General features: G+C 42.0%; 1 protein-coding gene across 3 annotated transcripts in view; it reads right to left on the bottom strand.

Annotated features, from left to right (window-relative positions):
- The window catches only part of abhd12 (abhydrolase domain containing 12, lysophospholipase), a 103148-nt gene that overhangs the window by 40571 nt on the left and 46747 nt on the right, over nt 1–15830 (bottom strand). For all 3 annotated transcript variants that reach the window (XM_033025809.1, XM_033025810.1, XM_033025808.1), the window contains 3 exons: nt 11627–11746; nt 10010–10040; nt 3141–3186 (listed from right to left, as the gene is read on the bottom strand). In XM_033025809.1, the coding sequence (XP_032881700.1) occupies nt 3141–3186; nt 10010–10040; nt 11627–11746 (197 nt within the window). The remainder of the gene's footprint in view (nt 1–3140; nt 3187–10009; nt 10041–11626; nt 11747–15830) is intronic.

The raw sequence follows: 15830 nt of genomic DNA, 5'->3' as shown, positions 1-15830 counted from the left end.
TGGTTTTTGATTTCCTTGAACTCCTTACAAATTCCACAGTAAGAGACTCTGTGCATCATCGTCTTACATATGCTAATCAAATGACATGACCCCTCACATCTACCCTGGAATTCGGCAAGTACTTGGCCACAAAACCAATCTCCTGCCGTTTCACCACTCCCAGGATGCTGTCAAGTTCAGCAATGGCTCCATTTCCACAGCCCTTTGGGTGGGAGAAGTTCAGAGACTGACAACACTCAGAGAATAAATACTTCCTCATCTTGATGTTAAAAGGGCAACTCCTCTTCCTGTAACCATGGACCCAGGTGCTTTCTTTTCATGAGGGGAAGCATCCTCTCAGCATCTATCCCTGAGTTCCCTCAGAAACATGCATATTTCAATGATCAACACTCATTCTCCCCTACCCTAAGAAATTATAGTCCAATCTGTTTAAGATTTATTCCTAATGTATTGGTGCCAAATTCATCAGCTATCCATGAGAAACCGGTTAGCGACAAATGCTCAGAGGACCAGAGATCACAGTCTTCTAAAAACAACTCTTTGTCTTGTCCAGCTGCCTTCAATAATTAATGCCTATGTACCTCAAGGATTAAATGGATATAATTTCAAGCAACTTGAATGGACAAGAAGTTGTAAAGAATCCTTCATCCCTGCAGAACAATTCTTTGATTTCTTAAAGCCTGAAATCAGATCAGCTTAATTTTGTTTTAAGTCATGAAAAAAAAAGGTCAGGGAATAAAAACTCCCAAACCTTTATACATAATTTCCCTTTAAGAGTCACAATATCCAACGACTGGTGTTAGCATGAGCTGTTTGCCTCACGCGTTGATTCATCATCGCATCAGAAGTTCAGTGAAATGGACCAGATTAGATTGAGGTTCAGAATTTCGGAATAAGTAAAGCAGTAGAGTCATTGAATCATACAGCACAGAAACAGGCCCTTCGGCCCAACTAGTCAGTGCCAAGATGCCACACCTACGCTGTCCTAACTGCCTGCGTTTGACCCCTATCCCTCTAAACCTTTCCCATCCATGCACCTGTCCAAATGTCTTTTAAATACTGAATTTTTCAGTCTATGCCGCAGACGCATGGCACTTTTAAAACTTAATAATGCAAAGGAACACACGTAACTTGAACCATATTGACAACGCGAGCTCCACAACCCCTATAATACTCCATTTAAAAAATCCTTTATCCTTTATTTATGCACTGTGGACAGCTTGATTATATTCTTGTATGATCTTTTCATTAACTGGATAGCACACAAACAAATGCTTTTCACTGTACCTCCATACACGTGACAACAAATAAACAAAACTAAAGTAAACAGTGCCGCTTAATAATAGGATACAACAGCCAAATTTAAAAAAATCTTGGAATAAAAATCATGGGCCATTTAAAATGTTTTAATGATTAATGCTTTTATTTACTTGTTAAATTAGGGTAGGTTACAGCAAATAAAGAGAGAGATCTGGAAAAGTGAGTCCATGTGATGATATCCCCAAGGTTACGCCGTACCTGCATTCACATAGTTAATTTCATCATATTACTTTTGAAGCTGATACAGAAAAAAGGCAAAGTGTCAAAATGAGTTACTGCTGGTGCAGCCAACTATGTCCTCAGCTGCTGATGATTCAGGTTTAATCCACAAAAACCAACACTGCACAAAAACACTGGTACTGTGCATTACCAAAAAAGTGATGTCATGTTACTTAAATTGGAAAAGAACATGGAACATCAAACAGTACAGTAAGTTTAAATTACACCCTGAGAAGAGGTTACCCTAACTCTTCCATCTGAGTCTTTAATATGGGAATCTCAAAGGATAACTTTCATCCCATTCAGGTTCGGGTTTATTACTTGTCACGGGTACCCGAGGTACAGAAAAAAGTTTTGTTTTGCATGCTATCTAAATACATCAGATATATTATATATAGATACAATCAGTTCAAATTCAAGTACAATGGTGCAAAGAGGAAGATACAGAGTGGAGAATATAGTTCTCTGCTTTGTAGCGCATCAGTTCCTTATACAAAGTCCAATGTCCTCAGTGGGGTAGAAATGAATTGGACAGGATCCTTAGCTTCTTCGACAGTACTGGATTCAAACCAGAGACCCACAGATGGAGGAACTTAATTTGCTGATCAACATATCATAAGCTTTACATACGCCACCTTTATGCTACACAGGAAAAGTGCACCCTCTGGTAATAATACTTAGATTAACGCATCAGAGGTCATTATTAAATGCAATTCCAAGAATAAAAATTGATTCCAGTTTCAAAACCTTGACACATAAGTTTATGTCATGTGGCTGAACAAAAAAAAAGTAATCTAAATTTGTGTACATCTCCACAAATGGCTAACCATCTTGCTCCTGATACACCCTGCACTGTGTGTAGTTCTGGTTGCCAGCTACAGGAAGGATGTCATTAAGCTGGAAAGGGTGCAGAGGAGATTCACCAACATTCACCCGTTACCTGGGCTTGCGGGCTTAAGTTATAGGGAGTGGTTGGATAGGCTGGGACTTTTTTCTTTGAAGCGTAGGAGGAGAGGGGTGATCCTATTGAAGTGTACAAGATCATAAGGGGCATGGATAAAGTGAGCACAGTATTTTCCCTAGGGTAGAGGAATCTAAAACTAAAAGGGCATAGGTTTAAAATGCAAGGGGAGAGATTTACTGTAAGTGGGGCCTCAAGGACAACTTTTACAACCAGAGGGTAATCTGTATCTGGAATGAGCTGCCAGAGGAAGCTAGAGAAGCAGATACAAGTACAACCTTTTCCACTACTGCAAGTTTTAAATCAAACCAAGACTGAGTTTACACTAAAATACTGCTGCACCAAGAATCACAAGAGCTGATGGTGAAACAGCAGACAGAAATAATACAGGCATATTATGCTGCCAGTTCTGCTTAAATAGCACATTTCATGCAATTACTTAATCCTGACAATTCTTGCTTTTAAATCAAATTGTTTTGAACTTTTAATGGTGCCCATGCTATGTATTTTTATACCACTCATTACTAATTGACATGAAAATGACAGCACTTCATTTTAAAAAGGATGTTTAGCTACAGCTGAGCAAGAAAATATATTTTTGGAAATCTTTCTTAGCTATACAAGAACAGTTCCTACTTACCCCTATAATCCAATGCAACCACATGGTAGCCTAGTGAGCTGAGGACCTGGAAATAAGGAAAACACAAAAATCAAGAATGTGGAGACGGGAGAAAATGAAATTCACTATTTGAATCTTCACAGTCAGAATAATATAAGTTTTTTGTCCAGAGCAGAGTGCAGGGGTCCTTCTCAGCAAGTCACTAACAAACATTTATGTTTTAAGCACCTCTTTATTCACGACTTCATACATTCCTACGGCAGCACACTAAAATAAAAATCATAATTTGAGGTACAGTTCATCCTTCAAATAGTTATTGAAACTGGATCATTGCACAAGCAGAAACACACATATATGGGCCCCATATCTGAGGAAGGAGTGCCTAAAGGAGGTTTACAAGAATGATTCCAGGAATGAGTCGGTTAGAATATGATGACCGTTTGACAGCACTGGGCCTCTACTCACTGGAGTTTAGGGGGGACCTCATTGAAACTTACAGAATAACGAAAGGCATAGATAGGATGTGGAAAGGATGTATCCACTGGTAGGAGATTCTAGGACCAGAGGTCATAGCTTCAAATTGAAGGGGCTGTCCCACTGCGGCGACCTAATCCGTGAGTTCTGGGGAGTTTGCCCTCGACTCATACTCGCAGCATGGTCGACAAGAGGTCCTAGGAGGTCTTTGTAACTCTCCTTCATGCTCGAGTAGTCCCCGCGTACTCGAGGCCTCAGCTGGGTCGGGGCGTATTTTTCAATATGTTGAAATATGCCCGCGAGTAAAAAAAGGTTGCCATGGAAAAAATTGATACTTTTTTTACTCGTAGGTTTAGTCGAAGTAGGTCGGCATGTTATTCATTGGTAATCGAGGGTAGTCAAAGGTAATCGAAGGTAGTCGAAGATAGTCAAAGGTAGTCGAAGGTAGTCGTAGATAGTCTTCTACATAGTCGAAGGGAGGTCGAAGGAGATCGAAGGAGGCCGTCTTCACTCTCCACTATTCAGTGTCCAATTTTCCCGAAGCTAGTCTTCAACATAGTTGAAGGAGGTCTAAGGAGGTCGTCTTCACTCTCCATTATTCGGTGTCCAATTTTCTCGAAGCTAGTCGAACCTGGTCTTCAACATAGTCGAAGGAGGTCGAAGGAGGTCTTCTACATAGTCGAAGGAAGTCTTCAACATGACATTTTTTCAAACTCTCCTAAACTCTCCAATTAGGTCGCTGCAGTGGGACAGCCCCTTTAAAGGGCGATCTTTTAGAATGGAGGCGAGGAGGAACTTCTTTAGTCAGAGGATAGTTAATCTGTGGAACTCATTGCCACAGGGGGCTATGAAGGCCAAGTCAGTGGATATTTTTAAGGCAGAGTTAGACAAATTCTTGATTAGAACGGGTGTCAAGGGTTATGGGGAGAAGGCAGAAAAATGGGATTAGGAGTCAGAGATCAGCCATGATTGAATGACGGAGCAGACTCGATGGGCCAAATGGCCTAATTCTACTCCATTACCTTGTGAACAACTGCTAATTCTCTTGCTATTTAACTCATTCAAACAAACTCGTATGGTAAACCTTTTCTGCACTCTCTCCAAAACCTCCACATTGTTCCTGTAATGGAGTCACCTAGACTACACACAATTCTCCAAATGCAGCCTAAAAAAAGTCCTATAAGTGGGTTGTATACTGAATTCTCTCATTTGAAGCAACCTCTCACAACCCTCCCTTTCCTACAGACCCCCCCCCCCCGCCCGCATATCCTCCTGTGCGCTCCAGCTGGACTTACTCTTATTTCTCTTGTCTCCTCCCCGTCCCCCTACATTCCTTCCTCCTGCTTCACAATTTGCAACTCTTCAATCTGTCTGTCTCCCACCATCTGCTCTAATCGTTCCAACCATCTGCCTATCAAGAAACCCCCTCGCCTGTGTCCACCTATTACCTTCCACGGTTTGCACCTCCTCTCCTCCAGCTTTCTTCCCCACCCCATAATCAGTCTGAAGAAGGGTCCCAACCCGAAATGTCACCTATCCATGTTCTCCAGAGATGCTGCCTGACCCGCTGAGTTACACCAGCATTTGTGTCCTTGTGTTTAATTGTCACATGTACTGAAAACAGAATAATGAAATGCTTATTTCTAGCATGATTACAGGTCTGTACACACAGTATTCATAGGTCTGTAGACACAGTGCATAGGTAATACAATAAACAAAATAAAGTTTAATAAATCTAAGGTATGACCTCCAGTCTTTGATGATTTGGGGATTAATCTTCTCCTCCTATCCACTTTGCCACCCTTCCCCTCATGGTGCTGAACAGAGGATTTATTTTACAAGGCAAGTCTCGTGTTTTTCATGAGTCAGTAGCAGGCACTGACAGCTCACTGTTGACCACAAATTCTGAGCCACTTCTTCAGCAGTTGGCTCAATAAATTTTGTAAACAAAGATTAGGACATAGACCAAGGTCAAGCATTGTGTTTTACCGCTCTGAAGAAGGACTATCTGTTCATTAACACAATTACTTGGGTATGGGGCAACTGCAACCTTATTTGGGTGATACATGGAGCAAGAACTAATTTATGAGAGTACTCCAAAACAAAATACACAAAAATGTATCGAGATAAAATAGATTGAGCATTAAAACAATGGTATCAGCACAGATTAACTTCACAGACAGACCAGCAGCTGAAAATTCGAGCAAGCAGATTAAAGATGTTAGAAAGATGGATGACGAGTTCAAATTTATTGACTGACGTTCAAATAGAATTAGAATGAATTAATTCAACTGCAAAGGAAGAAGCATTCCATTAGAGGTACTGATCAGGGGACAGAATGCAACATATTTAGGAAGGTGGAAAATATTTAAAGATTGCTCTCTTTAGCCATTTCTGCTTTGCCCCACAGGACCCTCAGTGTCAAGACCCTGAACTTTGCATTAAAACTAACTCTTCAAGCAAGCTTCAGGTCACTCAGAAGCAAATTGATCATTATATCTACAGTAATTGCACAACAGGATAGCAAGCCTTTGCTGCAAAGGCTTGCAGCATCAATGTGAAACAGAGGAGAATAAGGCAGCAATCAATGCATCATTAACCTTTAATAGAGAGATAAATATTATTGATTGAAAGATATATAGAAACAAGCTCTTCAGCCCACTGAGTCCATGCCAACCATCGATCAATTGTTCACACTAGTTCTATGTTATCCACTTTTGCATCCACTCCCTATACACTAGGGACAATTTAGAGAGGCCAAATAACCTAGAAATCTGCATGTTTTTGGGATGTGGGAGGAAACCAGAGCATCCAGAGGAAACCTCACAAGGAGAACGTGCAATCTCCACACAGACAGCATTCGAGGTCCGGATAGAACCAGGGTTTCCTGTGTCGTTAGGCAGTAGCTTACCAGCTATGCCACTGTGCCATGATTAGCTAGTCTGTTGCTTGAGGCTCAAATTAATTTAAACTACAATCTTGATGGTAATCATTTAATTAGTCATAAAGTTATACAGAACAGAAACAGACCCTTCAGCCCAACTTGCCTATGTTAGCCCCATTTGCCTGCATTGACCCATATCTTTCCAAATCTTTCCATCTGTGTAGCTGTCCAGATGTCCTTAAATGCTGTTATAGTACCTGTCTCAGCTACTTTCACTGGCAGCTTGGTCCACCTACCCGCCATCCTCCAAGTGAAAAGGTTGCCCCTCAGGTTCCTCTTAAATCTTACCTTTTCTCCTTAAACATGCCTTTTAGTTCTTGTTTCTCCCACTGTGGATAAAAGACTGTGCCCATCATTCCCCTCATGATTTTGTACACCTCTATGAGATTACCCCTCAGCCTCCTGTGCTCCGAGGAATAAAGTCATAGCCTGCCCAACCCTTTCCTATAGTTCAGGCCCTCTTGTCCAGGCAACATCCTCATAAATCTTCTCTGCACTCTCTTCACCTTAATGGCATCTTTCCTATAAGGGCCTGTCCCACTTAGGCTATTTTTTAGGCGACTACAGGCGATTAGGCTGTCACCACATGGTCACCGGGGTGTCGCCTGTATAGTCGTGAGTAGTCTCCTTAGTCGCCCAAAGAGTCGTAGCGTCTTTGTGGTCGCCGTTGAATTTTCAACATGTTCAACATTTTTCTGTGACAGTCGGCAACAGTGGGTTGACGGCAATATGCGTAGCTTGACTTCTCCTGACGTAGGTGCTGTCGTAGGTTGTCGCCAGGTGACGTAGGTTGTCGCCGGTGCTGACTTTGGTGAATTCCATTGACGACTACCTACGTCAACCGGCGACAGGTACCGGCGACTGAATTGTCTTCAGTTGTCGCCGACAGGGTGGTAGCTTGTCGCGGGTGGACGTAGGTTGACTTCGGTTGTCGCCTGTGTGGTCGTACGTTGTCGTAGGTGGACGTCCTAATGGGTCGCCGGTTGTCGGTAGTTTGACATCATAGGTTGTTGTAGCTTGTGGTAGATATTGTCGTAGGGGGTTCCAGTCGCCGGTTTTTCGGCGTCCTGCTATGACTATGACAGTCACCGGCAATCGCCTAAAAAAATCGCCTAAGTGGGACAGGCCCTTAATGGCATCGTTCCTACAGTACACAACACTCCAAAAGTGAGCCTCATCGACATATTGTGCAAATGGCTTGATTATTTGTTATTTGATTCAAGGTTTCAAATTACAGATAAATCATAAATTGACCAAGGAGCTGAAGATCAGCTGCTGATATCTCAAAGCAGTAAATCCACCCACTAATTTCACACATCGCTCTGGTGTTGGTGTTGCTTAGTGCAAGCACCTCTCCTCTGATTCACACACTTCAGGGACACAACACATGTTCTGTGCTGACATTTCCAGTGCATGCCATGAGTGTATTACTCTGTCACAGTTACAGTTATCATCTTTCAGACGAGACATCAAACCAAGCCCTCATCTACCATCTAGCATGCACATGGAAAATACACGACTACAAACAAAGAGGGGCAGGGGGACTGTCCCCAGTGTCCTCATCAATATTAGCCCTTAACCATTCTCAATGTGTAAAACAAGTTGCCGGGTCTTTATCACACTGTTGTTTGTTGGATTTGGCACTGGATTTCCTAAATATTTAGTTTAGTTTAGAGATACAGCATGGATACAGACTCTTCAGCCCACTGAGTCCACGCCAACCATCGATCACCGTTCGTACTAGTTCTATATTATCCCATTTTCTAATCCACTCCCAGTTATCCCACTTTCTCATCCATTACAAGAGTAATTTACAGAATGCAATTAAACTACAAACCTGCACATCTTTGGCGTGTGGAAGCACCCATTGGAAACTCACACGGACACAGGGAGAATGTGCAAACTACACACAGACAGTACCAGAGGTCAGGTCTCTGGCACTGTGAGGCAGCAGTTCTACAAGCTGTGCCACTGTGCTGCCCTCAATATAGCCAGGCTCAATCCTGACTATGGTGCTATCTGTACGGAGTTTGTATGTTCTGCGTGACCACGTGGGTTTTCTCTGGGTGCTCCAGTTTTCTCCCACACTCCAAAGACATATAGGTTTATATGTTAATTGGCTTCATTCAATTGTAATATGTTCCTCGTGTGTAGGATAGTGTGAAAGCGGGGTGCTCGCAGGTCGGTGGGCCGAAGGGCCTGTTTCCACTCTATATTGCTAAAATCAATATTGAGGCACACGCTGATAAATTGCAAGTAACATTCATATTACAAAATCAGCAGGCAAAGTCCATGCCCAGCATGAACAACCTATCCTCGACATTCAGTGGTGGAACCCTGGCCACATCCCTCACCATCAACATCCTGGGAGTCAATGTTGCCCAAAATCACAGCTGGACCAGCCACATAAATATTGTGGCTTCCACACCAGGTCAGAGGCTAGATATGCAGCAGCAAGGGACTCGCCCAACAGCAGCCTAAAGGCTTTTCATCTACATTAGAAATGTTATGGAATTATGGAATACTAGCAACTTGCCTGGATTGTACAGCTCCAACAGCATTGTACTCCCCCCCCCCTCCCCCCCCCCAAAAAAAACAAAACCCTAATTCCCATCATCACCATCTGCAGTATCTGACAATGCCCCAGATCATTGACTTCTGTCACCAATAAGGATGAGGGATACAAGTTGGTGAGTACACCATTGCACCATTTGTAGCTTTCCCATTGTGTTGAGCAGAAATAGGGATAAATGAGCAAATATATAATACAAAACGGTTTCCAGAAATAGACAAGCGCTGCGAGGACAGTAGCTACACCTCAGAAAATTCAAATTAAGGTGAAAGGCCACACTGACTGGTTACATAACAGCCTGGTTCGGAAAAGCTTCTAGCCAGGAATAAAGAAGACTATATCACAGGTATTGACCTTCCACCATCTAAGGGATCTACAGGAGGTGCTGCCTCAAAAAGGCAACCAGTATCATCAAAATCCCACACCATCCTGGCCATGCTCTTGCTGCTACCATCGGGAAGAAAGTACAGGAGCCTGAAAACTGTGACCTCCAAGTTCAAGAACAGTTTCTTCCCAACAACCATGAGGCTCTTGAACAACGCACTACACTAACCTCAGCAACTATGATCTTCTATGGACTGTGTTTTGGTTGAACTACGGACTTCGGTTTTGCGCTATAATGTTCTGGTTATGTAGCATGAATGATTTTTAACTTATTGCATTATTGGTTATTGTATATTTATTTGTGTTTTATTGCCTTTGCCGGCCTATTAAGCTACAGCAAGTAAGAATTTAATTGGTCCGTTGTTGGTACAAGTGACAATTAAACACCCTTGAATCTTGCCACAATGATGGACAAAAATATTTAATGTGCCAAATTACTCCTCCATGGTAGGGAGATAAAATATTTAACTTACATCATGGTCAAACCCAAGCAACTTGATTTAAAAGGCCACCCACCTTGTATAGCTGCACCCGGTGATCCCCACCTCTGTTAACACATAAAACATGTAAGTTAGAACAAATGTCAATAAATAATCCATTGTTATTTCAATCTATTTGATTTTAGATGCGTTTTATTTTCAATCCCAATTGCATTTTTAGGAATTAACGGTTTTGTGATGATTGAATGTGGAATCACAATATTGAGAGATTCACCACTGCTCTACACTTCCACTTTAACCATGGATCAGGGCACCTTTACATAGAACACCATACTAAATGGATGGTAACCAATGAATGGAAAAATTGCAAAGCAACATAGAACGGTGCTGCACAATTACAGGCTGTTTGGCCCACAATGTCCATACCCAACATGGTCAAGTTAAATTAATCTCCTCTGCCTGCACATGATCTATATCCCTCCATTCCCTGCATATCCGTGCATTGTAAAGGCTCTTAAACACCACTATTGTATCTACAAATTGGTTGCATAATTCTGGTATCGGGAAAACACATTAAAAATTCTTGCCCTTTTGTGGGTGTGTAACTTGGCAAATCCTTCCAATAACTAATAACTCAGTAGAATACGCCCTGCGTTTATATGCAGTTGACACAAGAAATATGGCCTCGAGGAATGATATTTCCTCCCTAAATCTCTTCACCCCTTATCCGATGAAGGATGTGCTTGCAATGGAAAGGGTCCAGAGGAGGTTTACGAGAATGATCCCGAGGATGATTGGGTTAACGCATGATGAGCATTTGATGGCACTGGGCCTGTACTTGCTGGAGTTTAGAAGGATGAGGGGGAACTTCATTGTAACTTACCAAATAGCAAAAGTCCTGGATAGAGTGGATGTGGAAAAGATGTTTCCATGAGTGGAAGAGTCTATGACCAGAGGACACAGCTCAGAATAAAAGGAGGTACCCTTAGAAAGGAGACGAGGAGGAATTTCTTCTAGTTAGAGGGTGGTGAATCCGAGGAATTCATTGCAGCAGATGCATGTGGAGGCCGTCATTAGGTTTTTTTATGGCAGATTGACAGGTTCTAGATTAGTAAGGGTAACAAGGGCTATGGAGAGAAGGCAGGAGAATGGGGATGAGAGGGAAAGCCATGATTGAATGGCGGAGTGGACTCGATGGGCCGAATGACCTACTTCTGCTCCTATGACCTAGGAACTTGTAAATCTCTAATTCAGCCTTTAAGTAAAGTCTCAAACCCTTATCACTGACAAAGGTTTTGTCCTTATACTTGTGTAGTTCAATCTCAAATTTTATATGCCAACAGTCTGACAACACAGCTTAATGCTTTATTATGCTATGAACAAGGAACTGCAGAAGCTGGAATCTTTCTGTAAAACACAGTAATAATGCAGCTCAGCAGGCCAGGCAGCATCTGTGGAGGCAATGGACAGATAATGATTCAGACTGAAGGGTCCCCTGACCCAAATCAGGACGAAGATGTCCATTCCCCCTATAGATGCTGTCTGGTCCACTGAGTTCCTCCAGCACTTTGTGCTTTGCAGAAAGATTCTGGCTTGTTCCGCCTTTTTCACTTTTGATTGGGAAGTTGAAAACAATAGTGACTTGTCAAGGACAAAATTAGAGTTGGACAGCTATGGTTTAAAAATACTTTACCTGGTGCCTGCATTGCCATGGAAGTAAAGAATGATAGGAAAACCTGATGACAAGGTTTCTTCATACCACAACTGGCCTTTACCCTGAGCTTCCTTCCACAGAATAGCAGGTACCGTGTGCCTGTCAGGAAATAGAGAGACAGATAGATGGTACAATGCTGATTACAGAACCCAGCTTTTACTTCACCTTGTCAAAGAATACAATCTGGTAATGCTATCCAAATGATAAAGTTTACTATTAGTTAATTAATGCCATCATTGCCCTTAGAATCACACTTTTGAATGTAACGGGGGTATTTTAAGTGTTGTCGGATCAGGACAATGAAATTCTTACTTGTCTGTAAACAGGTCTGTAAATCCGGTACTCAATAGAAAACATAATTTAAAAAGTTCAATAAATTAAAAACAAATTAAAAATCTGTGGTCCCAAGAGCAACCAAGACAATTCATTGTTTAATTGGCATTTCTAGTGTGCAGGAGCATGATGGTCGTCAGGAAGAAGCTGTCCTTGAACTTGGAGGTCATGCTCCTGTATCTTCTTCCTGATGGTAGCAGTGAAATTAGAGCGTAGTCTGGGTGGTATGGGTTTCATTTTACCACCCTTGCTCAAATATCTATTTGTACCAATGAATACAAAAGTATTACTTTCTGCTTTTGAATCTGTTTCAGCAGAGCATATCCCAGGCCAGTAACAGACCTCATCACTGAACTAATTTGTTTACCTTGGGTCACTGGAAAAGTTGGCACCATCCAATTAGCCCTGTGCTACAAGGCATCAGTGTTATCACATCATGTCCTTGAAACAGACACTATCCAGATCACTCTGACCTCCAGGATATAGAGGATGCACAATAACCTGAGGGGGCAAGTTTTGTTCTCAGCAAAGAATTTAACTACTGTCTTGTCATTTAGCAAATGACTGAGAGTATGGCACTAAAAGCACTTTTGACACTGTTGTTTAATCCGCTCTACAAAAAGATAGCTGGCAACTTTTCAACTGCAAACATTGACTTTCTTTTTGCCTTTGTTTCCCATTTGAACAGTAGTGAAATGAACAAAACAGACTTTTGTTTAATCTACATCAGCACAGCTTTGTTAAGATGCAAAATTGCAAATTTAAACCTGCGCTGGTAAAATGGTTTTGATGTTTCATTAAACATTGAAGGCTCCCATTAATATTGCGACCTTTTGCTCTGGAACAAGTGCTCTGGAACAAGTTTTAACTTGTACGACAATCAGAAGTGCCTCAATAGTCACAACCCTGTTTCAACCGGAACAACAGCGATCTATTAGAAACATCTGAGGAGGAACTGCATTGGTTTCAGTTTCAGCAGGAAGCAAGAAGATATAGATTTAAAAGGATACAAATAAGCAGATTTGGTTCGAACATCTGACCTGGGCCATTGGATTGTGGTTTGTTGTTCTCACAATACTCAATGCCATAGAATTGTCTAGAATACTTGGCCAAGGCTTTACAACCCAGATCAGCTGCTGCAGCTCTTCATGTGATATACTCCCAGGTCTCACAAGTTCACAGTCTCACTGTACGGAGTTTGGACGTTTTCCCTGTGACCGCATGGTTTTTCTCCAGGTGCTCAGGTTTCCTACCACATTCCAAAGACGTACAGGTTTCTAGGTTAATTGGCTTTGGTAAAATTGTTTCAATTGCGTATGATAGTATTAGCATACGGGGATCGCTGGTCGCCGTGGACTTGGTGGGCCGAGGGACCTGTTTCTGCACTGTATCTCTAAAATCTAAAGTTTGTGATTAGTTCGAATCATCCTGCATTTCTGCAAAATAGGTTGCAAAGAAAAGCAAATCTATAGTTCCCCGAAAGTGGCAACACAAGTCATTTGTAAAGCAGGGATATGGTATGCTTGCCTCCAGGTCGGGGCATTGAGTATAAGAGTCAGGAAGTCATGATGCAGCTTTTTAGGACTTTGTTTAGTCCACATTTGGAGTATTGTGTGTAGTTCTGGTCGCTCCATTGCAGGAAGGATGTGGAAGCACTGGAGAGGGTGCAGAGGAGGTTTACCAGAAAGATGCCTGCATTTGGGGGTGGGGGGGGTATTAGCTCCCGGGAGAAGTTGAATAGAGTTGGATTGTTGTCTTTGGAATGCTAGAAAAAATGGATATAAAACGAGGAGACATTTGGACAGATATGTGGACAGAAAGAGTTTAGAAGGCTCGGGGCCAAATGGGACTAGCCCAGTATGCCAAATAGGTAGGCATGAACAAGGTGGGCTGAAGAGCCTATATCGACGTTGTCCTGTTTTATAACTATGAAACAAAGAGCAGGGAATGAGAGATGGTGAAAAGGTAGCTCTGCTTGCTGGCACAATGGGTTAATTAAAATAAATGTTTCACAGACAAATTTAGCATTAATTACCTTAGTGCATGTTTCAATAACAATTGAGTCTAGCCATCAATAAGGATTTGTTCTGTTGCATGTATTTCCGATAAGCCAGTGCTGTTTTTTTTCTAGGATCCAGAACCCTCAAACAATGTAAATAGCAAAGAAATATCAGATTGTTTATGGCAAGACTTTCCACTACACTGATGTCAAGACTACTTCTGCAGCCTCACTGAAAGATAAATAGGTTTATTAATGCTGCTTTGGAGCTTTCCACCTTAAAGGTTCAACCTATTTTGCTTGTATTTAATGCTAGAGCTCAGAGTCCAAACCACACATTGGCCAGACAGATTCAAACTGCAATCTCTATCATCACAATTGTTTCAGCAAGATTTCTCTCAAAATCAGTAAAGCCAGCCAGGGCCTCTTCTGTTCTTGTGTAGGAGGAACTGCAGATGCAGGTTTATACCGTAGACCCAAATGCTGGAGTAACTCAGCGAGTCAGGAAACATTTCTGGAGAAAAGGAATAGGCAGCGTTTTGGGCCGGAACCGTTCTTTAGACTGGAGAAGGGTTCTGACCTGATACGTCATCAATTCCTCTTCAATTCTTGCAGCCTCTCCACTATCAACTCCATCTACACTTCACGTTGCCCTGGAAAAGCAGTCGACATAATCAAGGACTTCTTCACCCTCCTTCTCCTCTCTGGAAGATCAGGACTGCACCTTAGTTAATGAGAGAACTGTTCAGAAGTCTGGGAAGGAGTTCTTCCTGAATCTGGGGGTATGTGCTTTCAAGCTTTTGTATCTTCTGCCCAATGGGAGGGAAAAAATAGAGATAGCCAGGGTCATTGATCGAGTTGGCTACTTTCCCCAAGGTATTGTGATGCGTAGACAGAGTCGATGGTGGGAAGGTGTGATGGACTGGGCTGCATTCACAAATCTCTGTCGTTTCTTGCACTCTTGGGCAGAGCTGTTCCCAAATCAACCTGTAATGCAACCCCATAGAATGCTTGTATGTGCGGTGCATCAGTATAGTTGGTGACAGTGAAGGAGACAAGCTGAATTTCCATAGTCTCCTGAGGAAGTAGAGGTGTCGATATGCTTTTTTGGCTGTTGCTTCAGTGTAGTTGGTCCAGGATAAATATTGGTTTAAATAGTTTACTCACTGTAAAATTATACAGAAAATAGAACCACCATAACATCAACTGAACAAATATTAAGCTGAATAAAATTGTGAAAACAAAAACGTATTTTATGACTGCTTAAGATGATACAAAGTGAAGAATATTGTGTCACTATTTTAATTTATGCATATTATACAAAGCACAATTAAAATTCCAATTTTTTCCCCCCATAAATTTAAGAATGTGGTGAAGAACCCGCTTGGCAGCTGCCCGATTGTTGGTAGCTGCCTAATACAATTGAGTAGGTGCAACTAAAGATCAACCACGCTAATGTGGAGTCACACCAGGAAAGGAAGATAAGAGCCCTCCAGGGATGCTGGTGAATCAGCATTTTAAATAACAATCAAAGAGGATCGCTGCCACACTGATGTTGCACTGAATTTATAGGAGGAGATTGGGCAAAGATGGTATGTTTCTTTAAACATAAAGTGCAGCACAGCAATGCGTGCCAAACATGACGCTAAGATAAACTAATCCCCTCTGTCTGCATGTGATCCATATCCCTCCATTTCCATGTGCCACCATCACAACCACCCCATGTAATGCGTTTCAGGCACCCACCACTCTCTGAAAAAAAACTTGCCCCGAACATGTTCTTTAAACTTTTCCCCTTTTCCTTCCCTTTGCGATGATCATCAGTTCACTGAGCTTTCAAAATTAAAATGT

This window comes from Amblyraja radiata, chromosome 8, assembly GCF_010909765.2.
Source record: "Amblyraja radiata isolate CabotCenter1 chromosome 8, sAmbRad1.1.pri, whole genome shotgun sequence".
NCBI lineage: Eukaryota > Metazoa > Chordata > Chondrichthyes > Rajiformes > Rajidae > Amblyraja > Amblyraja radiata.
Note: the sequence above shows the minus strand (reverse complement) of the source record. Positions and strands in the feature narration are given on the sequence as shown.